Here is a 25116-nt window from a genome sequence, read left to right on the forward strand (position 1 = left end):
CTTTAATACAGTGGTTTTCGTTACCTCCTGCATCATCATGCCGTTGATCATTGCTAATTCTTTCGCCATTAGTGGCAGTTTCCCACCCCAGTGCAAAGGGAGAGCTCGGAATCTCTTTCTGCTCCTCCGCCCTCTTTGACGACGCCGTTGTCTGAATGAGAGTGACTTCTTATGCCAGAAGTCTTTGGCTGCCATTCTTGATGATTTTTATTCAAAATTTAATCGGTGGATGGTTTCCAACATGGGACAGATGTTCTGATTACTAATCAAAGGCGCTTTCTCTAGACTACGAGCTTACCCACCAAAAAGTTAGTAATCATGGGTCTTGTGTACAGTAAACGTGTGTTCGTATTCTTTAGGCCACTGGAACTGACATGGGTGAAAGGTACATACATCTGGGCGGCTCTGGGAATACACTTGGCATGCCTGCTGATCTTGCTTCTAACTTCTTGAAGGTCTTGTAGGTATTTTTACGACTTCTGCACCACTTGTTAGCAGCAGACATAGTGGCTGCGCCAAAGACCGAGATGACGTGGAGTTTTACAATTATTTATTGAACTTTCTGTACAATTTCTCTCTTGTCGTCGCTGCCGAGACCTGCGGATCCCACCGCCTGGCTGCTGCTGTGTAGATTTTCCGAGAATGCGCGCAACGCGCGCCGCTGATTGCACTCGGGAGCCTCAGGCCACCAGTGCTCCGCTGAAGCCAGGATGCCCTATGGTTGAGAACTCGTCGCCACTCGGCGGCCCAGTACGGGCACGCCCATGGAGCAGCGTCGCCGTGAGGTCAGCTGCCGACGCCTGCTGCACCAGCGGCTGGGAAGCCGTCAGTCGCGATGTCTGCGAGGTCCCGTCAAGGACGGACCACGCGCCGTGGGGCCGGGTTAGAGTGAAGTCTGGGCGTTAGTCCCCGGCGGCGTCTGTGACCAAGACCGTGCTGCGGCCGGTCCAGCTGGAAGTTCTCGCTGTAGTTAGCTAGCCATGGTGCCCACCGAACTCGGACCGACCTCCAGAGCTGAAGTGGACATCTGGCGGCGAACGGATGACTCCTGCGAGCTGGAACAGGCTCCCGGAATCGTCACCTACGAAGATTGAACATTCGGACACGGACCACGTCTGTCCTCAGATCCGAACTGCTTCCTAATGGCTACTGTCTGTTGCTACCTGCGCTCCACTATTTATATCCTGCAGGAGGACGTTTTCTACCCTCGGTGGTAGGTTTTTGTTATTATTCCCGCAGTATATTGCAGCGTAACTTAGCGTGCTGGCCTCAGTTCCCCTTACTCAGCACTCTCCAGGCTTCGCTTGGCGCTCGGTCTATGTGTGTGCTTGCATCAGCCTGCTGGTAGACTGCTGCTGTCAGCAAGGCTATCTGTGCCTGCCTACTTCGCAACGCCTCGGCCGCCGGCGTGCCTCTGTTTTGCCATTCTCCACTCCGTGAAGCAATGCTTACTACATGTGGCCGTAACATTAACTGAACAGCATATCTGCCTCTTCATCATAATAGGACATGGACAATATATCACTTTTACTTAATATGTGTCCAAATAAACGAGAATAAAATTACGCATTTAATTTCAATGTGGGTGGGAATACCGCCTGATATTATGATTTTATAATCTTGGCAGGACTTTTCAGTGACTAATCATCACGAAAATTAGAACAGAGAGAAATCAGTTACACTACTTGTTGTACTAAACAGTGATAAATTACAGGAGCTCTAGCCACAGAAAATGGTATTACAGTAGGAATATTAGGTTCTACATTTATCTGTGACCTCTCTCTTCTGTAATGGAAGATAAGACTCAGTGAATAATATTCGGCAGCTTGTAGTTTAACGTGGTATTTCTGGGAGAAGAATGAGGTGTGCATCTTCTTGGCGACAATGGTTTAGCGTATTTTCGTACTTGAAATCATCATGAATTCGGAGGGAATCGCTAGGATTTCATGGTATCATTGTTTCTGTGGAAATGCCCGTCACTGTGAGTCACTGCTTTCGCACAGGTTGATTCTGCAATCTGTCTAATTAGAGATACACTTGCGGAGGCTTTCACTGCCAGAATCACTTGGCAGAAGTTTCCTATATGTGGAGTCATGACATGTTGTAATTTAACTGTCGCTGGACAAAATTACGATACCAATGGTTATAACATCGCTGTTGGTATTCCTCCCCTCCAGCTATATTAGGCCGCAGTCTCTCGTTGCTTTTTCAACAAACTTTATTTGTAGCTAATCTCATTAAATACACTCCTGGAAATTGGAATAAGAACACCGTGAATTCATTGTCCCAGGAAGGGGAAACTTTATTGACACATTCCTGGGGTCAGATACATCACATGATCACACTGACAGAACCACAGGCACATAGACACAGGCAACAGAGCATGCACAATGTCGGCACTAGTACAGTGTATATCCACCTTTCGCAGCAATGCAGGCTGCTATTCTCCCATGGAGACGATCGTAGAGATGCTGGATGTAGTCCTGTGGAACGGCTTGCCATGCCATTTCCACCTGGCGCTTCAGTTGGACCAGCGTTCGTGCTGGACGTGCAGACCGCGTCAGACGACGCTTCATCCAGTCCCAAACATGCTCAATGGGGGACAGATCCGGAGATCTTGCTGGCCAGGGTAGTTGACTTACACCTTCTAGAGCACGTTGGGTGGCACGAGATACATGTGGACGTGCATTGTCCTGTTGGAACAGCAAGTTCCCTTGCCGGTCTAGGAATGGTAGAACGATGGGTTCGATGACGGTTTGGATGTACCGTGCACTATTCAGTGTCCCCTCGACGATCACCAGTGGTGTACGGCCAGTGTAGGAGATCGCTCCCCACACCATGATGCCGGGTGTTGGCCCTGTGTGCCTCGGTCGTATGCAGTCCTGATTGTGGCGCTCACCTGCACGGCGCCAAACACGCATACGACCATCATTGGCACCAAGGCAGAAGCGACTCTCATTGCTGAAGACGACACGTCTCCATTCGTCCCTCCATTCACGCCTGTCGCGACACCACTGGAGGCGGGCTGCACGATGTTGGGGCGTGAGCGGAAGACGGCCTAACGGTGTGCGGGACCGTAGCCCAGCTTCATGGAGACGGTTGCGAATGGTCCTCGCCGATACCCCAGGAGCAACAGTGTCCCTAATTTGCTGGGAAGTGGCGGTGCGGTCCCCTACGGCACTGCGTAGGATCCTACGGTCTTGGCGTGCATCCGTGCGTCGCTGCGGTTCGGTCCCAGGTCGACGGGCACGTGCATCTTCCGCCGACCACTGGCGACAACATCGATGTACTGTGGAGACCTCACGCCCCACGTGTTGAGCAATTCGGCGGTACGTCCACCCGGCCTCCCGCATGCCCACTATACGCCCTCGCTCAAAGTCCGTCAACTGCACATACGGTTCACGTCCACGCTGTCGCGGCATGCTACCAGTGTTAAAGACTGCGATGGAGCTCCGTATGCCACGGCAAACTGGCTGACACTGACGGCGGCGGTGCACAAATGCTGCGCAGCTAGCGCCATTCGACGGCCAACACCGCGGTTCCTGTACAGCCCTCTCGCAGTGTCCGGAGCAAGTATGGTGGGTCTGACACACCGGAGTCAATGTGTTCTTTTTTCCATTTCCAGGAGTGTAATTATACTGAAGAAAATTAAGTATTAGTAAGTGAATAGTTTAAATTAATCTTCCTAGTGAGTGTAATTAGCTGACATTTGCCGATGAATTGCATGTTCCATGTCAGAGAAAAAGGACTGTTTTCGAAATTTTTCCTGTCGTTTCAGTTCCATGTCTGGTTGCCTTAACGCGCTATCCGGGACCATCTACGAGGACTTTTTGCTTCCTCTGATGCCTGGCAAGAAGTCCGACGTCGTGGTGAACCTCATCATGCAGAGCATCGTGCTTGTGGTGGGGGCCATCACCATAGCTCTGGTCTTCGTAGTAGAGAAGCTGGGCACCGTGCTTGAGGTGAGATCCGTTGCCAGCTGGAGAAAATGGAAGCTTTAACAATATACCTGTGTTTCTTGAGGCAAAAGTGACCAAAAATTTTACCACTAAAATAATATAAAAATACAAAATTTGAAACGTCCCCTTAGAAAAATTTATGAGTGGCTGTACTGATAAACCTATTACATTATTTGCTTTTCAAACAGCTGAGCAAAACTGAACGTACTCAGACATTACTTTCTTTACTTATTCTGATCAACACTAAACTGAGACGTAATATTTTTAGCGCAACGCAATCTGACTTTTTAATAATCCCCACAAAAGAATGGCCCTGACTAACAATAACCTACACCTTTCATGAATCACTTACCTCACAAAAATCTTCGTTACTCAAACTATTGCAATACAGCGAGCGCCAATACTGTCAGCTAAATAAAAGATTCAAACTACTGAAGTCACTAACTACTGATAGGCATAGTTAGCAAATGAAAGATTTTGATAAAGAACAAACAATGTATTTATCTTAATAGTGTTCAAAAGTCATAATATACATATCAGTTCATCAAATCCAGTCTTACAAATTTTATTGTCTCTGATGGACACACGTCCAGATCATCCGCTCTCAAAACTCCGCCATCTCTCTCCCCACATCCACCACTGCTGGCGACTCACCTCTAACTGCACAACGCTACGCGCTGTTAACAGCCAACTGCCCAACACTACAATAGCGAATATTACAACAATGCTAACCAGCCACAGACTGCACACAGCACAGCCAGTGATTTTCATACAGAGCGCTACGTGACGTTACCAATAAAAAAAACCTAAACAGCCTACTTACAAATTAAATTTATGTTACGCCTATGTTGGTAACTGCTTATGGTAATTACTATCATTTTCAGACCGTGGCTCCAGATGGTGAGAGGGGTGAGTGATAAGAGCCAGTATCTGTCACTGGAGCAGTTGGTGACCGACAGCAGCTGGTACCACATAGAGGTCTTGATCACTCGCTCGTCTCACCACCTACACCTTCGGTCTGAAGATGGTCGTTATTACCGAAACCATCGCTGGATAAAACATAATTTTGTAATCTCGACTGCTACATTTTATTTCGGCGTTAATTACGATCGCTGAGTTCCTTAACGATCTTAAAAATTCTTACTAAAATAATGCTTCACTGTAAGCAAAGACGTGAATTTGGGTCTTTAACTTAAGAGATAAACCGTAGAAGAGGATTTCACCAAAGCCAAAGATGGTACGTCCAAATCTCATCAGATAATTACTACCATTGGTAAATTTCTCGAATGGAAACACACTTCTTTGTAAAAGAACAATTTAGCTGCATAATTTCTATCACCTTTCTCTTTCATAAATAGTGTGTTTCACACATAGTTTTTGAGACTCTTCGCGGTACTAGAAGCCGATGCTTGGCAGCAGTGGTTTCTTTTTTAAACGAATTGTTTTAAATTAGCTTTTTTTCTACTTTTCTTCGCCGCTTATTAGGATGTGTATGTATGCACAAGATTCCGATTTCCACAGGGAGCGAAAATTAAAAATTTTGCACGTCCGCATTTTTGGAGTAATCGGATGCGGTTGTCTCTATCAATACCTCGTACAATTTCGACTGGGTAGGTAGCTAACGACTGTTGGCAATACAGATACCGAATACTGGCGACAGAGGAAATTTGCTTTGGGGTTTTTTTGCCCAGCAAATGACGGAGAGGTGGTGACTTATGGTTTCTAGCCCCAAATTATGTGCGAATAGCAGAGTTGTTTCAAACTTTTTCGCATTTCCAATCTCATTGCCGTCCTTGGTGTTATTTTGAGAGAACCAGACTACGAACTATTTCATCCTCTCCTTCCTGTCTCATCTCCAGCAACAACGTAAACATGGCACTGAACGTCAGTCGAAAGATGTCAGATACAACAAATTACAAAAGGTACTCGCGCCACAAAGTGATCGATATGACGTCAAGAGATAATACGTCACGCTGAAAGCCAGTCATTTCAGTAAATAAATAATTAAAAAACTTGTATTTTCCTCGCAGTCACATATTAAAAGTGCCAAAAAGTGTCATTTAATTTGTGTACCTGAAACAAACTTTCTGAATGCCCGCAGCTGGGATACAGTATTGGTGGCGTGTCCAACGGCGCCCTGTTGGGTCTCTTCACGCTTGGCATGCTGGTGCCGTCAGCAAACACCAAGGTAAGAGGCAGCCGTTACACTTACAAATATTTCATTACACCTCTCTCTGGTAAAAACCTAAGATACTGAAAAGCAACCGTAATACGAAAATGCTATGAACAGCGTATATGATGGGATATCAACGACGAGGGATCAATGGAATTTTCAATTTTTCTGATTAGCCAACGCAGGAATGTGAATCCAAATTCCATTTAAAGACATTATCTCTGTTCCACTGGTAGTGATAGAAAAGTGTGAAGTAAAACACATAATAAATCATTGTACAAATTTTGCTTATCACTTTCTCTTATAGAACTGTCTAACGTAAGATGCAAATGTAGTGCACGTCAGGGAATGAAATAAAGAAAAATAACTGAAAGACATGAATACCACAGATGCATTATTAATGGGATTAGCCTTTTAGTGGTCACAGTTAATAGAAATTACGAAACAGTGAAAACAGTCAGTCAACGTTTGTACAGTGATGAACGTATTTCAGTAATACTAAGGTCGGTGAACACATTTGACGCGGCGAAATGAGAGAACGACTTATTGATACAGCAGTTGCTAGCATACATTTCTCAGTTAAACTCGAATCACGTTTCCATTGTTAGTTTTAACCAGACTGTTATCCCGTTTCTGTTCCTCATTAAAGAAAATTTGAATACCAAAGAAAGAAACAAAGAGGTAAAAATCTGGAAAATTTATTCATGGGATCTATATTGTTAAACACTGAAACTGTTGAAGAACACATTCTCTTTTATTACCTACGTAAAGATCACGACAAATGCACGATATTGATGACAATAATGCTAGCTGCACATGAAAATTCATGAAGATGAGGATACCTCGACATAATGCAACAATAACGCGATAGATATGACAACTAGATAAATTACTGGAAGAAACATATCAGATTGCTGATACAAATACTATAGAAATCACCGAATCATACCATCACTGACTTTTCAACGTTAATCTGTTGTCTCCTCATGAAACATAATATCATTATTTATAAATAGTTCTGTTCTAGACTAGAACTTGAGTTAGAGTCCCTGATTGTCGCGTACTAGATCCAGATACTACCAACTGAAAAGGTAAAGATCAGAGCTAGTTGCAATTTAAGATTGGAATTGGCTACTGAAACATGTTCAGATAACGTATTTAGTCCCCCATTAAATGCAGAGATCTGCATTGCAGCGTACATATATTTCTCAACACCGTTTTTCCCTATGTGTGTATGTGAACAATTATAGCTTTTGCAGTTGATCCGTTAGTTAACCTATTTAAGTTCCTGCCTCAAGCAGTGCTGGGAAAAAATAAAAAAATACAGTGGGCAAAATTTGGTGTTTATGGGTTTTATTAATTTTATTGGGATTTTTTAGTATGGACGATCAAGCAGTCCATTTTAGATTCCTATGATTACTTTATTCAAAGCAGTGACCTGCTCTTACAGTTACTTTATTGTGCCTCATTTCTTGCCCTGCCAGGACTGTAAACATTAACAGCATTACAACAGCCCTGTTCTCAAAGGAACGTTTCACACATCCATACAAGTAGGTTGCAACGGCGTCCTGTTGATAACCGGATTTACAGTGTCGTAAAAGCTGCTGAAACCATTTTACAACTGTCAATATATTTTGCTTTTATTGCTCTGACGTCCAACGAGTGGCGTCGTTACTCTATGTAGCGTGCTAATAGCTGGGTAGTGCACATCAATTACAACTGTTGTTAATCGTTGACAGTCACAGTAATCGTGTTACAGTGTCATATTACTTTGCAGTTCATGACGTACGTTAAAATCTGGATGCAATGATCACAGAATACATATTCTGTTCCGTAATCGACAGTATTCTCCCCTCCGCGCTGTTGGAAACTGAAAAACTGGAAAAGTGTCCGAGAGATTCTCTTTTCCATCGTGTCCTTGATATCAGCTTTCGTTTACTACTGACAGGACTAATGAACTCTAGACTTTCATTAATTACTGTACAATGAACATGATTAAGGCTACTTCTAGAATCAAAGGACATTTGTGGAGCTTACAATACTACTCAAAATCACATAAATGGGTGCACTGAAGTATTCGATGAAAAACACAAAGGCGCCCAGTGTTTTACAAATGTAGTCGCACCTAAGCAGGTAAAAAAAGAATGCTTTAGTCGTCCATTTTGAACATACACACATCAAAACAAGTTTTGCATCACCCCGGTGCCCAGAACTCCTGAAGATTGACGTTGACTGTGGATATTTCATTACAGACACAGTCCCTTTGGCTGTTCAGAGATGTCACTAAACACGCCAAAAGATGTAAACAACCATCCATGAACAGCACCTATTTGACGGAAGGGGTCCGACAGCCGATATGTTCTAGTCATTCCACCAGGAAGGACGTACACGGCTCGTGTTGTCTATAGTTCAATCATGCTTAGACAGTCAATACCACGATTAGATCGCGTCCGCATTGTTACTTTTTGCCTGGAAAGGCTCTCAACAAGGGAAGTGTCCAAGTGTCTAGAAGTGAACTAAAGCGATGTTGTTCGGACATGGAGGAGATACAGAGAGACAGGAACTGTCGATGACATGCCTCGCTCAGGCCGCCCATGGGCTACCACTGCAGTGGATGACTACTACCTACGGATTATGGCTCGATGGAATACTGACAGCAACGTCACCATGTTGAATAATGCTTTTCGTGCAGACGCAGGACGTCGTGTTACGACTCAGACTGTGCGAAATATGCTGCATGATTTGAAACTTCTCTCCCGACGTCCATGGCGACGTCCATCTTTGAAACCACGACACCATGCACTGCAGTATAGATGGGCCCAACAACATACCGAATGGACCGCTCAGGATTGGTATCACGTTCCCTTCACCGACGAGTGTCGCATATGCCTTCAACCAGACAATCGTCGGAGACGTTTTTGGAGGCAACCCGTCCAGGCTGAACGCCTTTGACACACTGTCCAGCGAGTGCAGCAAGGTGGAGGGTCCCTGCTGTTTTGGGGTGGCATTATGTGGGGCCACATACGCCGCTGGTGGTCATGGAAGGCGCCATAACGGCTGTACGATACGCAAATACCATCCTCCGACCGATAGTACGACCATGTCGGCAGGATATTGGCGAGGCATTCGTCTTCAAGGATGACAATTCGCGCCCCTATCGTGCACATCTTGTGAGCCACTTCTTTCAGGATAACAACATCGCATGTTCTCCAGACATGAACCCTACTGAACATGCCTGGGATAGATTGGAAACGGCTGTTTATGGACGACGTGTCCCACCAACCACTCTGAGGGATCTACGCCGAATCGCCGTTGAGGAGTGGGACAATTTGGACAAATAGTGCCTTCATGAACTTGTGGATAGTACGCCACGACGAATACACGCATGTATCAATGCAAGATGAGGTGCTACTGGGTATTAGAGGTACCGCTGCGTACAGCAGTCTGGACCTCCACCTCTGTAGATCTCGCTGTATGGTGGTTCAACATGCAATGTGTTGTTTCCATAAGCAATAAAAAGGGCGGAAATGATGTTTATGTTGATCTCTATTCCAATTTTCTCTACAGGTTCCGGAACTTTCGGAGCCGAGGTGATGCAAAACTTCTTTTGATGTATTTAGAATAAATCTGGCAGTCATTGCTCGGTTAACTGCGGTATACAAATTATAAGAAGTAGGTAAAGACACTAGAAATGAGGCCAGCGAGGGAGGTAACTTCAGATCGTTTATCCTGGGTCTGACTATATACATCGTGGAATCGTGTGTTGTTCTTGTGAAGATCTGCTAAATTGTGAATCTTCAAAACCTATTTAAAACCTCTTCCTCGAGAAAAACTGTTGTGCTGCCAAAGTGGCACTACTTTTTTTGGCCAATGTAACAACTACATATGAAAAGGTCTGAGGTTGATAGAGTCTGGCGACTTTTTACCACCAAGTTAACCTTGCATGTGTTTTACTGTACACGAAGGCAGTCTTTTATTCCACAAACACTTATTATAACAGAGATCTCCATCTTGGCGATAATTTATAACTTCATAACGAAGTTATTTATCGAATCGCTAATACTACGGAAAAGCTTTCCTATATCTACAGAACACCATAATATTAGCATTATCTCCACCATCCTCGAAACAATATACAATTAATATTAAAATTTCCACACCCATTAATTTATAAAGATTATTACTTGATTCATAGCATCAGTGGCTGCTATTACTTAACTGCCCGTAATTATCGACTATAACGTTAATCTAAATTTGTATAATTATGGTATTTTGCTCTGGACCCATTATTTTGCTTTCTGGCAGTTTTCATCTGCACCACCTCCCCTTTGCCTATATTTGATATAGTATTGCCCCGGTCAGGTACTTACTTTAACGCTTCGTCGTAACCCATCAGAATGGTGATTCGTCCTATACTCTGGGAATGCCTTGACTACGTGTATGCAGTTATAGCCCTGTCATTTTTACTGCTTTTTTTAAAAATATAGTTAACTAATTCATCTTCCCGGGTTCGATTCCTGGCGGGTTCAGGCATTTTCTCTGCCTCGTGATGACTGGGTGTTGTGTGATGTCCTTCGGTTAGTTAGGTTTAAGTAGTTGTAACTTCTAGGGGACTGATGACCATAGATGTTAAGTCCCATAGTGCTCAGAGCTATTTGAACCATTTTTGAATTAAATCATCGAAATATAAATTTTGTTGTACCAGCATTTTATTTTTATGTTACTTGCTATGAGAAGTGCTATGTACACGTACTTGTGCGGTGCATGTAGTTATGGAAAGTAAAAAAAGGTGAATCGTTAACTTTCTTCTGTAACGTCACATGTTTCTCATCCCTTGTTTCACGATTCCAGATGTTGTCAATAAAAAGCCTGTTCAATTCAGTCAATATGTAATAAAATCAATAGCGATTACCAGAGTAGAGAGAACAGGTAAATCTTACCCATTAAAATGTTTCCAGAAATGTAGGAACGAAGATCAGAGCTATATCTTCCGTGAGCGATGTCGTCATTAGAGACGAGAAAGGAATGTGGGGGAACGTCAATTATCCACGGCCTAAAGAACATCACTGAGGGACATACTTCAATTCTACAGCGGAATTTGCGCTGCGATCAACATTTGTGACAACATGCTACTCTTTCCCTCAACTGTGTCTCCAATATTTGTTTTATGCTCGTTTATATAACTACTACCTGCTCCCAGCCACGCGTTGCTGTGGCTTAGTCTGGTTAAATGAAGAAGAATGAGAAAGCACACGACTAAAAACGTATGGAAATTGGATATACGTCCTAATTTCCTCCTCCCCCATGTTTCTGTCCATCTCCTCACCCCCCTCTCTCCATCTCCTCATCCTCCTTTCTATGTTCATCTTCTCCTCTACCCTCTCTCCATTTACACCTACCCGCTGTTCCTGTTCATCTCCCCTCGGTGAATAACTTTCAGAGTTTAAAATTTTGAACGAACGTATCCCCTGTATCTGTATAGGACCGACCGAAATTTCGATTTCGGCCAGTTTCGGCCGAAAGTATTGGTTTCAGCCATAGTTTCTATTTCGGCAAAAAATCAACAGTATCCTTGCCTTAGTCGAAACCAGCTTCGTGAAATTACGGGTAAAGTTGGTTCGCGTTCGGAATGGATTCAGTCGACAATAGTGCTAGATTCGAGTTGGAGGGACGAGTTTAACTTATTAGGTAAGTCTTTCCTCGCGCGTAAAATGTGTGAGTATCTAGTAGTGATATTCGTATACTTAGTTAATAACAGTTCAATTTACTCAGTATTGTACTTAATGCAATGAGTTATCATACTGTTATGCTGAAAGGATTTATTAATGAGTATTTTTGACAACGAGGGGCTTTTTCTAATAACCAACATGGGTTTAGAAAACAGTTTTATGTAGTACACTGCTTTTCCTTTTCAGTTTGTGTAAATTTACTCTGACAACAATCGCGCTGTTAGTCGGAACTGTGACGTTAATTTTTGAACTACTTTCCGCAGCACTGATTGAAGTTGGTTTTCTGACTAACTACTATGCATTACGTTATTAAGAACGAAAAGCAGAAGATAAGTCAGGTTGTTTGTCGACTGCAAAAACGCAAGTGAAAATGATCGTATGATGCTAGCGCTCTCAAGAAAGGAATTTCAATGTCTACTTATGGAAGCAACTAAATTATTCCTTTCTGTGTGTTTTGTACTGTGTGCAGCATTTCGTAGTATCTACTTGGCACGTTTTTAGCAAATTTAAGAGTATCTTCCTACAAGAAGATATGCAGGACTCTAATATTTTAACATGATGTGCAATATTTTGTGGTCGCTACATCTAGTTCAGTTTACTTTTTCTCGAACTTGGTTTAATCTTGTTTTAGGTACAACATGTCGCAACATAAAGATAGTATTTATCTAATGCCACTTGCACAATTTGCAACAAAACCCTTTAGTTGGACAGCCACAAACACAAAACACAAACATTACATGGACTAAAGCAAAATTTATCAATATTTCATGGTTCAGAATATAAACATGTTTGAAAACGTCAGTCATAACTGGACTGTTTAGAAAATGAAACCAAATCAAAGCGGATGGATTGGCTCTGAGCACTATGCGACTTAACTTCTGAGGTCATCAGTCGCCTAGAACTTAGAATTAAACCTAACTAACCTAAGGACATCACACACATCCATGTCCGAGGCAGGATTCTAACCTTCGACCGTAGCGATCGCGCGGTTCCAGACTGTAGCGCCTAGAACCGCTCGGCCACTCCGGCCGGCGCGGATGGATTGAATAGTCTTATTGCGTGCCAATACCGAGAAGGGTATTAGATGGCTAGATCACTTAACTAATGAGGAGGTACTGAATAGAATTGGGGAGAAGAGGAATTAGTGGCACAACTTGACTAGAAGAAGGGATCGGTTGGTAGGACATGTTCTGAGGCATCAAGGGATCATCAATTTAGTATAGGAGGGCAGCGTGGAGGGTAAAAATCGTAGAGGTAGACCATGCGATGAATACATTAAGCAGACTCAGTAGGATGTATGTTGCACTAGGTACTTGGAGATGAAGAAGCTTACACAGGATACAGTAGCACGGAGAGCTGCATCAAACCAGTCTCTGGACTGAAGACCCCAGCAACAACACAACCGAGAAGGATAAAAAACCCAATCTAATTAAGTCAACCATTCCAAGTTTGACCACTAAGTCTGTACACTGGCTAGATGACCATGAAATTACGAAAAGAATACACAAATATATTATGGATTTAATAATTGCTAATACTCTTTGGCAGATGGCAGATGCATTCCGACGGCTCAATTTTACTCATCCACAGGCTGTTTACAAACATCGGCTCCGAATTTTTTTAACAGACCTCGTGTTGAAAAAAAATCTGGTAAATTCGTAATTTTGAGCCAGTAGTGTGTTGAAGCGAAATGCGGTTGACATCTCTGTACACACCTATGTTTAATGTATAGGGTGACACTTATTGAACTATATGAGAAAGAAACTTAGCCGGCCGCAGTGGCCGTGCGGTTAACGGCGCTGCAGTCTGGAACCGCGAGACCGCTACGGTCGCAGGTTCGAATCCTGCCTCGGGCATGGATGTTTGTGACGTCCTTAGGTTAGTTAGGTTTAACTAGTTCTAAGTTCTAGGGGACTAATGACCTCAGCAGTTGAGTCCCATAGTGCTCAGAGCCATTTGAGCCAAGAAACTTAAATTAGTTACAACCTACGGCTTCCACACACTTTATTCAACATGTAAACGTCACTGCAGTTATTCGGATTTAGGTTATGATATGTTCGACATGCCTGCCATCATTTGAGATCATGGCGGCGCAAACGAACAGCGAAATTATGCCTAATACGCTGAAGAGTCGGAACATCGTTGCTGTCGCTGACCTGAATGTCTGTTTTCAGCTAAGCAATGATTTTGACGTTATTGTTGTACATCTTGTCTTTAATATCGCAATACCGAAAGGAGTCGCATGTGTTCAGATCCGGAGAACATGGCTGCCAATCGAGGCCAATGCAAGTGGCCTTTGGATACCCCACAGTCAGGATGCGGTTCCCAAAGTACTCATCCAGGACATCAGAAACTCTCCTGCTTCGATGAGGGTCGAGCTCCGTCTTGCATAAACCACATATTTTCGAAATCATGGTCACTTTGGATAATGGGGAGGACATCATCCAACACCTTCATTTACCGTTCGGTAGTCACCGTGCCAGCAAGGAACATAGCACCGATTATTCCGTGACTGGACATTGCACACCATACAGCCACCCGTTGAGGGTGAAGAGACTTCTCGATCAGGAAATGCGGATTCTCAGTCCCCCAAATGCTCCAATACTGCTTATTTACGAACCTATCCAAATGAAAGTGGTCTTCGTCGGTAAACCAAACCATACAATGCGCATACTAATTCCCATCTGCCCTGGGCCATCCTTGCAGTTTGAAAGTCCTAACGCAAACCGTTCAGGAGTTATGACGATTTTATTTCATTTAGTTCAATAATTGCCACCCTGTATAGCAGCCGGAAGTTTCATTGCTGTATGTCTCTCACTCTCGAGCGTTGTATTGAGTAGAACGTCGTGTCGCGCAGTTTGCGAATTTCGAGATGGCAGAGTTAGAGGAGCCGGCCGAAGTGGCCGTGCGGTTCTGCGCGCTACAGTCTGGAACCGGGCGACCGCTACGGTCGCAGGTTCGAATCCTGCCTCGGGCATGGATGTGTGTGATGTCCTTAGGTTAGTTAGGTTTAATTAGTTCTAAGTTCTAGGCGACTGATGACCTCATAAGTTAAGTCGCATAGTGCTCAGAGCCATTTTTAGAGTTAGAAGAGTAATGCGTCTGCATTAAATTTTGCGTGAAACTCAAGACAACCTTTACAGAGACACACCAAACGATGCCGGAAGCCTACGGTAATGAGTGCTTAAGCCGTACTCGATGTTACGAATGGTCTACGCCGTTTAAATATGGCCGGACAGAAGTTAAAGACCACCCTCGTTCAGCACGCCTTTCGACGACACTCATGTCAAGAACGTCAACGAAATTGTGCTTGCCAATCGAAGACTGACTATCCGAGAGATTACAGAAAAGTGTAACATTTCAATTGTATCATGTTACGAAATCCCGACACAGCATCTTGGAATCTATCGCGTTGCCTCCATCGCACGGCTCATGAGTCAAGACGAAACAGACATTCACCTGGCCATCAGTGCTTTTGGATCGCGAAAATAATAACGAGATGTACCTTAAGAGAATCTAAACTGGTGATGAGACGTGGGTCTACGGTTACGATCTCCACGATGGATCGGGAAAGGTTCTCTAAGACCAAAAGAAACTCGTCAGGTCAGCTCAAGTGTAAAAACCATGCTGATAGTTTTCTTTCACTTTGAAGGATTAGTTCATCATTAATTCGTGCCACAGGGACAAACTGTTAATCGCGGGTACAGTCGGGACGTGTTGTGACGCGTGCGAGAACATGTGAGAAGGAATTGGCTTGAAATATGGAGCGACGATAGTTGACTCTTGAATCACGATAACGCAGCCGCACATTTATCCCTGTTGGTGCGTGACTATTGCACAAAAATGATATCACTCTGATGCCTCATACTCCGTACTCTCCAGATTTGGCGCTGAGGACTTACGTATTTCCAAAACTGAGTACTCCATTGAAAGGTCGAAGATTTGCAACGATATACGAGAGAAAAGAGAATTCGCAGACAGAGCTTCGCGCGATCCAGCTAGATACGTACCAAGACTGTTTCCGGAAGTGAAAACGGCGTTGGGAGCGGTGTATTAATTGCGGAGGAGAGTATTTCGAAGGAGACGATGCATAATAAGTAAAACGTAAACACAGAAAAATTTTGTGTACAAAGTTCCAGAATCATCTTATAAAAGACGGGATGTATCTGAAATTAATGTAGAAAATAGAGGACTGGCATAGTGGATCATAAGAAGCGTACGTCACATAGCAACACATGTCCGCATCGCTTAGCGTACGGCGCTAGGCTTTGATGTACAGCGTCAGGCGCCGCCATGACGGTAGGCACACAACATGCCACGCGAGACGTCATTGTAGCAGGCCAGCAAGGCAACAATTTCAGGGTATTTGTGACCTGAAGATAAAAGGGACGTCGGTGTGAAGTTTTATGACCTTTATTTGCAAGCGCTGTAATCGACATAATTGCGGATATTCCAGGCGGGACAACACTACGGGTTTTGCGCCTCTTACTGAGAGCTGAACGCGTTGTTTTTGGCTGTGCAAAAGCCTGTTTGATAGGTGTCGCATAGAGGGCCGCACCTGTGCACACTGCGGCGTCTGCTTCACCCTGAGTCAGTTTGTCATCAAACGGGGACACTCTTGTGTTTGTCACTGTGTGGAGCGGACAGGAAATAGAGCGCTATTCTTGGAAGGAAAGGCAGACATGCACTGAACGTACGGAGCGGCAGATAGAAACGCTCACGCTACCCAACGTTTGTACTTTGTGCGGTTTACGAATCGTCTACTGCCAGATCCACGTACAATTACTGCCATCCACAGGTCTACATCTACATCTACATCTACATCCATACTCCGCCAGCCGCCTGACGGTGTGTGGCGGAGGGTACTTTGAGTACCTCTATCGGTTCTCCCTTCTATTCCAGTCTCGTATTGTTCATGGAAAGAAAGATTGTCGGAATGCCTCTATGTGGGCTCTAATCTCTCTGATTTTATCCTCATGGTCTCTTCGCGAGATATACGTAGGAGGGAGCAATATACTGCTTGACTCCTCGGTGAAGGTATGTTCTCGAAACTTCAACAAAAGCCCGTACCGAGCTACTGAGCATCTCTCCTGCAGAGTCTTCCCCTGGAGTTTATCTTTCATCTCCGTAACGCTTTCGCGATTACTGAATGATCCTGTAACGTAGCGCGCTGCTCTCCGTTGGATATTCTCTATCTCTTCTATCAACCCTATCTGGTACGGATCCCACACTGGTGAGCAGTATTCAAGCAGTGGGCGAACATCTGTATTGTAACCCACTTCCTTTGTTTTCGGATTGCATTTCCTTAGGATTCTTTCAATGAATCTCAGTCTGGCATCTGCTTTGCCGACGATCATATGGTCATTCCATTTTAAATCACTCCTAATCCGTACTCCCAGATAATTTATGAAATTAACTGCTTCCAGTTGCTGACCTGCTATACTGTAACTAAATGATAAAGAATCTTTCTTTCTATGTATTCGCAGCACATTACACTTGTCTACATTGAGATACAATTGCCATTCCCTGCACCATGCGTCAATTCGTTGCAGATCCTCCTGCATTTCAGTACGGTTTTCCATTGTTACAACCTCTCGATATACTACAGCATCATCCGCAAAAAGCCTCAGTGAACTACCGATTTTATCCACATGGTCTTTTATGTATATACGTCACTCCCCTGCGGCACACCTGAAATCACTCATACTTCGGAAGACTTCTCTGCCGGCCGGAGTGGCCGAGCGGTTCTAGGCGCTACAGTCTGGAACCGCACGATCGCTACAGTCGAAGGTTCGAATCCTGCTTTGGGCATGGATGTGTGTGATGTCCTTAGGTTAGTTAGGTATAAGTAGTTCTAAGGTCTAGGGGCCTGATGACCTCAGCAGTTAAGTCCCATAGTGCTCAGAGCCATTTGAACCATTTTTTTTTTTTTTGAAGACTTCTCTCCATTGAGAACGACATGCTGCGTTCTGTTGTCTAGGGACTCTTCAATCCTATCACACAATTGGTCTGATAGTCCATATGCTCTTACTTTGTTCATTAAACGACTGTGGGGAACTGTATCGAACGCCTTGCGAAGTCAAGGTCCCTACGACATGCAGTGTCACTTCAGCTATATCTTGCACTGGCATGTTCCCGTAATGGCCCATGTGGGTTTAAGGCCTACTTCGGAACGCAGTGTATTCATTTTGTGTTACAGGTGCGAAGGCCTGATGGACACTGTCGTCAGCGCGCAGTGCACGTTTTCATGATAAGGGATCCGTTTCACCAGAGGGTTTATTCAACAGCCACAATCAACACGTATGGGCACGGGAAAATTTGCATGGTTCAAATGGCTCTGAGCACTATGGGACTTAACAGCTATGGTCATCAGTCCCCTAGAACTTAGAACTACTTAAACCTAACTATCCTAAGGACACCACACAACACCCAGTCATCACGAGGCAGAGAAAATCCCTGACCCCGCCGGGAATCGAACCCGTGAACTCGGGCGTGGGAAGCGAGAACGCTACCGCACGACTACGAGCTGCGGACAAAATTTGCATGCCGCGTTTGTTCGTAGACACCAAGATCACTTCGCAGTCAACATTTGGGCCAACTTGGTAGGCGATAGTATGGTTCCCTACGAGTAAACGCAAACAGATACTTAATCTTTTTGCGAGAAAGTCTGCCAGAGTTGATGGAACACGTTCCGCTCAACGAGGGACAGCGAATTTGGTGCCAGCACCATGGTGCCCCGGCGCAATTCGCACATCCAGTGCGAATGCATTTTGATGAACCCGTTGGTGAGAACTGGATAGGGCGTTGTGGGTTGGTGGCATACCTGCACGTTCCCCCGACTTGACGCCTACAGATTTTTTCTTCTGGGACCATCTGATATCTGTTGTCTATTAAACACCCATTGAGAATGATGAAGAGCTGGTAGCGCACATTATGGCAGCCTCTGATGCAATTTACACTCTCTCGGGAATGTATGAAACAGTGCAAGTCACTCCAGCGTTACTGCACTGCGTGTGGTCAAGCGCGAGAGCGTAATTTGGAGCACTTTCTGTAATAAAAGTTATGAAACCTTACCTGGACTTATCATTTACCTCGACTCCACAATACATTGATAACTTTGCCCTGCATGCCTTCTACGATGACGGCTCCGATGGTATGTTGTGCGCCAAATATCTTGTCGGCACGCGACCCTGTTCAACGACGCCTAGCGTCGTATGCTAAGGGATGCGGACATGGGTTGTCCTTTCATTTTCTACAGTCATTCCTTGTATATACAGGACAAATAACCTAAAACTTTTAGCGCAAATATTGCGGAAATGTACAGTGCTACTGATCTGCGATTTCCAGGAAATAGATTGGTTGTGAAGTTGTGAATTTTAAAATTTTCCCCGCGAATTGACTGTTCAAATAAATTTAGGGCTTGCAGCCGGTCGTCGTTCAATATATTGCGCAACGGAGGACGTTTTCGCCAGTCTGCGACGGCTCACCTGAAGATGACTGGCAGGTGCCCAGTTGAAATATCGTGCGAAGTATTGAATATGTTGATGACACTTTCATAGTGTGGCCTCATGGAGAAGATAAAGTAATGGGGTTTCTACATCACCTCATTTCCATTCTTAGCAACATCCGGTTCACCATGGAAATAGAGAAAGATGGTTGTTTGCCTTTCTCGGATGTCCTGGTTCGAAGGAAAAATGATCGTTTTCTAGGGCGTTCAGTTTACCAGAAACCCACTCATACTGATTTGTACCTGCAAGCATCGAGTTGCCATCACCCATCGCAAACCACGAGTGTGCTTAAAACATTTGTTCATAGAGCTCATACGTCTCAGATCTACATAGCTTACCTCAAGAACTCTCCCACCTAAAGACAGTATTCAGCGAAAATGGGTATCCATCCGGCAGATTAACAGGGCACTAACTGTTAAAACTGAGAAGCAGGAAGTGAATAAAGAGGAGAACATGTCGGAACAATCTTAAGCTTTTCTTCCTTTCGTTGGCAACACTTCGTTTAAAACGGCAAGAATCCTCCGGAAATTTCACGTAAAAGTGGTTTTCCGCCCACCATTCAAGATTGCGGACCTTGTGGGATCAGTTAAGGACAATCTGTTACTACGAAAGGCCAGAATTTACAAGATACCGTGCCAATGTGGTACGGCTTACATAGGTCAAACCACACGTACCGTGAAAGAACGCTACACCGAACATCAACGCTACACCCGCCTTTTGCAGCCAAGCAAGTCCGCTATTGCTGAACATTATATTTCCACTGGACATTGAATGGAGTATGAGAAAACAATGATTTTGTCCACACAACGCCTTTCTGCGACTCTATTATTAAATAATCCGTAGAAATACGACTGGTGGAAAATGTGTTAAACCGTGACAGCGGCTACCAGCTGGACAGTGCATGGAATCCCATCATCTCCACGATTTGCTGTAATCGAAGACGACAGAGTGCGCCGACGGCCGCGGCAAACAGCAACGCAGAGGGCGACTGAGTTCCGCTATTCCACCAGCGAGGGCGCTACCGGCGGGCAGTGTAGTTCATCTATCAAGTTTTCGACGCATGCACAGAATAGTTACAGTGCGTTATATATTGCGGAACGGAGGACGTTTTCGCCCACTCCGGTGAAGAGCGGCGGATTGTGCCACTGACAGCCTCCCCTACCCATATGGGGCAGGGGAATTAAATCACAATAAAGGAAAGAAAAAAAAATTTCGCCAGTCTGCGACGTTTCACCTGAAGGTGAGTGACAGGTAACTAGTTGAAGAAATATCGTGCGAAGTATTGAATGACGACCGGATGCAAGCCCGAAATTTGTTTGAACTGGTTGTGAAGGTTTCGTATTTTTAGGAAAAAACCAGATTGTAACAATACCTAGAAAGCACATTTTTGGGGCAAACATACACTTTTAAGTGGAATAATGCTAATTGATATTAACAGATTAAACGTAGGCTACATTAGAATGTCAATGATGTTGGTTTCAGGATTGTAGTGCCAATCATTCACGAGATGCGCTTGTCGCGATATGTACTTGTTGTTCTAAAGAACAACAAAGAACTGGATTCTGGAAAGTAACGAGGCAGTTGACAATCACAGGTTGTGTGCAAAATAAGTATTGGCACCGGCTATGCATGCCCTCAGTTTGGTATGGAACTACTGCTGCACACGCGCTAGTATTTCAGCAGAAACGTCCGAACAGGCTGCAATAATACATCGTTGCATGTCATCGGGTGTAGTTGGTGCGTCCTTCTAAACACCGTGTATCAGCTTTCCTCACAGATGAAAGTCTACAGACATCAAATCTGGAGACCTGGTTGGCCAATGTATAGGTCCTCTGCGTCCAGTCCAACAATATGGAAACAATTCGTGAACACACCCTGTTCTACTTCGTGCACTGTGGGCAGGATAGCCATATGAGGCACTGAGAGCACAAGCGGACTAACCCACACTTTTTGTGAATTTGAGGTATTGACATGTTGTGATAACAGTATACGAGTATTATGCAATGCATGTTGATCTGTTTGTTTATCTGAAGGTTTGTCTAATGTAGCAACGTAAACATTGCTGTTGCACTCAACCGCCGATAGATACCGTTGAGAGCAGGGGTGGACTATGCGTCATAGTCCATTTGTGCTCTATGCTCTCCGTCCACTGCCATTGCGCGTGACGCCGGCGAACGAAAGACTTGTGTATTTAGTGTGGAACAACGTATTGGACCAGTGACCACGTGGACGTGTATTTCAGTTGATCAGCATGGCAGCCCCTGCGAAAAGCGTGGAGGAGCAATTGGAAGGTTAGTTTGTATTGTGTTCCATTCCTTTTTTGCGGATAACATTGTCGATTGTACACTAACGCGTTCATATGCAAACACGTCTAGATGTACCGTATCTCGAATGGTGACGTTGTTCAGAAAATGCAGGTTGTTTTCCATACGAAAACAGAATGACATACAAACAATACTTTATGTATTGCTATTTTGTGTAATCAAGTAACGATCACTTGTAATGTTATGTGTACAACAATGTTTTACCGCCCGCCGAGTTGTGTTGAGCAATTGCTTCGCCTGTGGATACCAATGCACACGTTGACCATTACTGTAGTGTAGTTAATATTACATTGAGGGATGGATATTGTTATTACAGAGATGTTTGCGTCCGATGGGGACGTGCCGGGAGACGCGAGAGCGAGCACGGCTGCAGCAACAACTGTTCCAGAGGACGTGCCAGAGACGAACGACGATGCCGTGGTACGGAGCCGAGGAAAGAAGCGCCTTAGAAACGAAGATAAATGGCTTCGTAACGTTAGGAAAGAACGGAGAGCTCTAGGTCAAGAGTATGTAAACCGTAAGGGTAACCTTGTACCTCGAAAGGAATTGCGGAAAATCAGCGAGTGTACGTGCCGGTATGAGTGCCACAAACACATCAACGAAGAACAGCAGGAACAAGTGTTCAATGAGTTTTATAATTTAGGCAGCCACGATCTGCAGTCGGCTTTCCTGTTTACCATGATTAAAGTCGTTGATAAAGCACGGTCTTACGTAGGTCAGCAACATTCACGTAGGGAGAAGACGAGATTGTATTACTTGCTCAATTCAAATGGGTCTGAAACGAGGGTGTGCAAAAGATTCTTTCAGAATACTTTAGCCGTATCTGCTGGAAGAATCGATAGGGCACTCAAGAATAAAGGGGAAAAAGCCACCCCTCCTCGTGATGGTAGAGGTAAAGGTGAACCTGGTAATAAAACACCTCGCCACAAAGTTGATGTAGTAAAACGTTTCATAGAAAAATTCCCGGCGTATGAAAGCCATTATGCGTATCATAAAAATAACGGTAGAAAGTATTTAGGACCAGATTTAAATTTATCAGTCATGTATTCACTGTACTGTGCAGAGGAGCAAATGCCCGTTTCTCATTTTATTTTCCGCAAAATTTTTTACGAAAACTTCAATTTGTCATTTCATCCACCAGTGTCCGACTCTTGTCGAACATGTGATGCTTTGCAGGTAAAAATAACAGCTGCCGATAATGATAAGGAGAGGACGGAGTTAATTGCAGAACGTGAATTCCATCAGCAAAAAGCTGAGTATGCACGGGCAGGTTTACATAGTGATACATTGCTTAGCAAATCAGATGGTAACGTTACAGTGATAACATTTGATTTGATGAAAACTTTGCCTACACCGATCATCTCAACTGGAGTTTGCTATTACAAACGTCAGTTGTGGACATATTGCTTTGGCATCCACAATATGCACAATGATGATGTATACATGTTTCTGTGGCATGAATCCATTGCGTCGAGAGGGCCACAAGAAATTGGTTCTTGTTTGCTGTACTTCATACGCAATTTTGTCAGGACTGAAAAACTAATTATGTACTCTGATCAGTGCGGAGGCCAGAATAGAAACATAAAGGTTGCTGTACTGTGCCAATACATTGTCAACAGCTCAGAGTTCTCTGTGAAGGAAATAGACCATAAATTTTTAGTTAGCGGACACTCGTACCTGCCCTGTGATCAGGATTTTGGCTTAGTTCAGAAACGAAAAAAGTATTTTCCTAATATTTACCGTCCTAAACACTGGAATGATGTGGTAGTGAGTGCCAGAAAAAGGAATCCATTCAAGGTAATTAATATGAATGCGGAATGTTTCTTTTCAACAAAACAACTCGAAAGAAACATCACGAATCGAAAAATGTCTTCTGGCAATTGTAAAGTACAATGGTTGAACATACAGTGGCTGCGGTATGAAGCAACCAACAGATTCAAAATATTGTATAAATACTCGAACCAAAACCAAGAGCCATTTCAGGAAATTGATGTGGCCAAACGAACATCCACATGCATCAGCAATCTCGAACTGCTTTATCCTAATGGAAATGTAATTACAGAGGCAAAAAAGAAGGATCTGCTAAGTTTGCTTCCGTATGTACCTCCACTTCATCATGATTTCTACAAAACTTTACAAACGTCATCAAATGCTGTAGAAACATTGCCTGTGGATGATTTTGAAATGTAACACAATGCGTAACATTACAGAAACCAATGTAAAATGGTACATGTAATGTGTACAATGTATACTAGTAATGAATACTATTGTCACATGCATCAGCGTACTAACGGACCTGTCATTGAGAATGTTCAACTACTTGGAGCGAAAATGGACTAAGCCACAACAAAACTGCTAATATTCTACTATATAGTACTTTTGTAATTTATCTATGTCAAAATATTGTTCAATAAAACCACAGTTACATCATATGCATGTTACAAGGCTGCAATGTATCACAAACATACATTATTTGTGGGCCCGTATTATGAGACCTGTTTCCTCCATATTGACTTCTCCGGGGTTAGTCCGCTTGTGCTCTCAGTGCCTCATATATTGGTACCATAGGTTACTCCTAGTCCGCAGAGGTACGTCTTTTAGCTTCCGTGGAAGATGGTCTCCAATAGTTGTGGGTGTTCATTGTTCTGTCTATGAAAAATGGGCCTATGAACTTACGAACCGATGAATCATTATTCCACACCATGCATTTACTTTCCATGGGTGCTGACTTTCCACTTGACGAAGCAAATGGCGATTGTCAACAGACTAGTAGCTCATATTTCGGCGGTTTACCTGGCCATGATTGGTAAATATAGCTTCATCACTAAACAAGATACGAGATACATCTGGAGTATCCTGTTTTAATGCCCACATACTGAGGTTAACACGATTCTCATAATCGTTTCCATGAAGCTCTTGTTGGAGACAAATGTGATGCTGATGAAATCTATGTTGATGGAGAATGAGTAGGACAATTTCCCGACTCTTAGCACTTCCTCGTACGATTGCGTGGGAGCTGACGTGCGGATCAACTGCAACACCAGCAGGAAAAATAATGTCCACTCTTCTGTCGTCACTTGTTTATTTCTGTTACGTTGTCTAGATGTTACACAATCACTATCACGTAACTGGTTTAAGAGACTCACAAGTAACTGCCGAGATGGTTGACATCTGTTGGGATATCTTGCCGCATACACCTTACTAGAACGAACTGCATTCTTCCTGCTCTTTCCATACACCATGAGCATGTCAGCGTTTACCGGACTGGTAAATCCCATAAGCTACTGACGACCAGATACTTGAACTGTCACACACTAACCGACTAGAAAGTCACAGTGCCCTCAAGGAACTCACAAGGGCACTGAAAGCCAACAACAAAATCGTAACTAGCGAATACGCAGGTTGAATGGCACAAACAAGTGT

At 43.9% G+C, this 25116-nt stretch overlaps 1 protein-coding gene across 1 annotated transcript in view; it reads left to right on the forward strand.

Moving 5' to 3' along the window:
* LOC126188297 (sodium-coupled monocarboxylate transporter 1-like) overlaps positions 1 to 25116 on the forward strand; it is a 140360-nt gene that overhangs the window by 97232 nt on the left and 18012 nt on the right. The window contains exons 10-11 of the mRNA XM_049929883.1: positions 3779 to 3962; positions 6061 to 6147. Coding sequence (XP_049785840.1) covers positions 3779 to 3962; positions 6061 to 6147 — 271 coding nt within the window. The remainder of the gene's footprint in view (positions 1 to 3778; positions 3963 to 6060; positions 6148 to 25116) is intronic.

This window comes from Schistocerca cancellata, chromosome 5 (assembly GCF_023864275.1).
Source record: "Schistocerca cancellata isolate TAMUIC-IGC-003103 chromosome 5, iqSchCanc2.1, whole genome shotgun sequence".
Taxonomy (NCBI): Eukaryota; Metazoa; Arthropoda; class Insecta; order Orthoptera; family Acrididae; genus Schistocerca; species Schistocerca cancellata.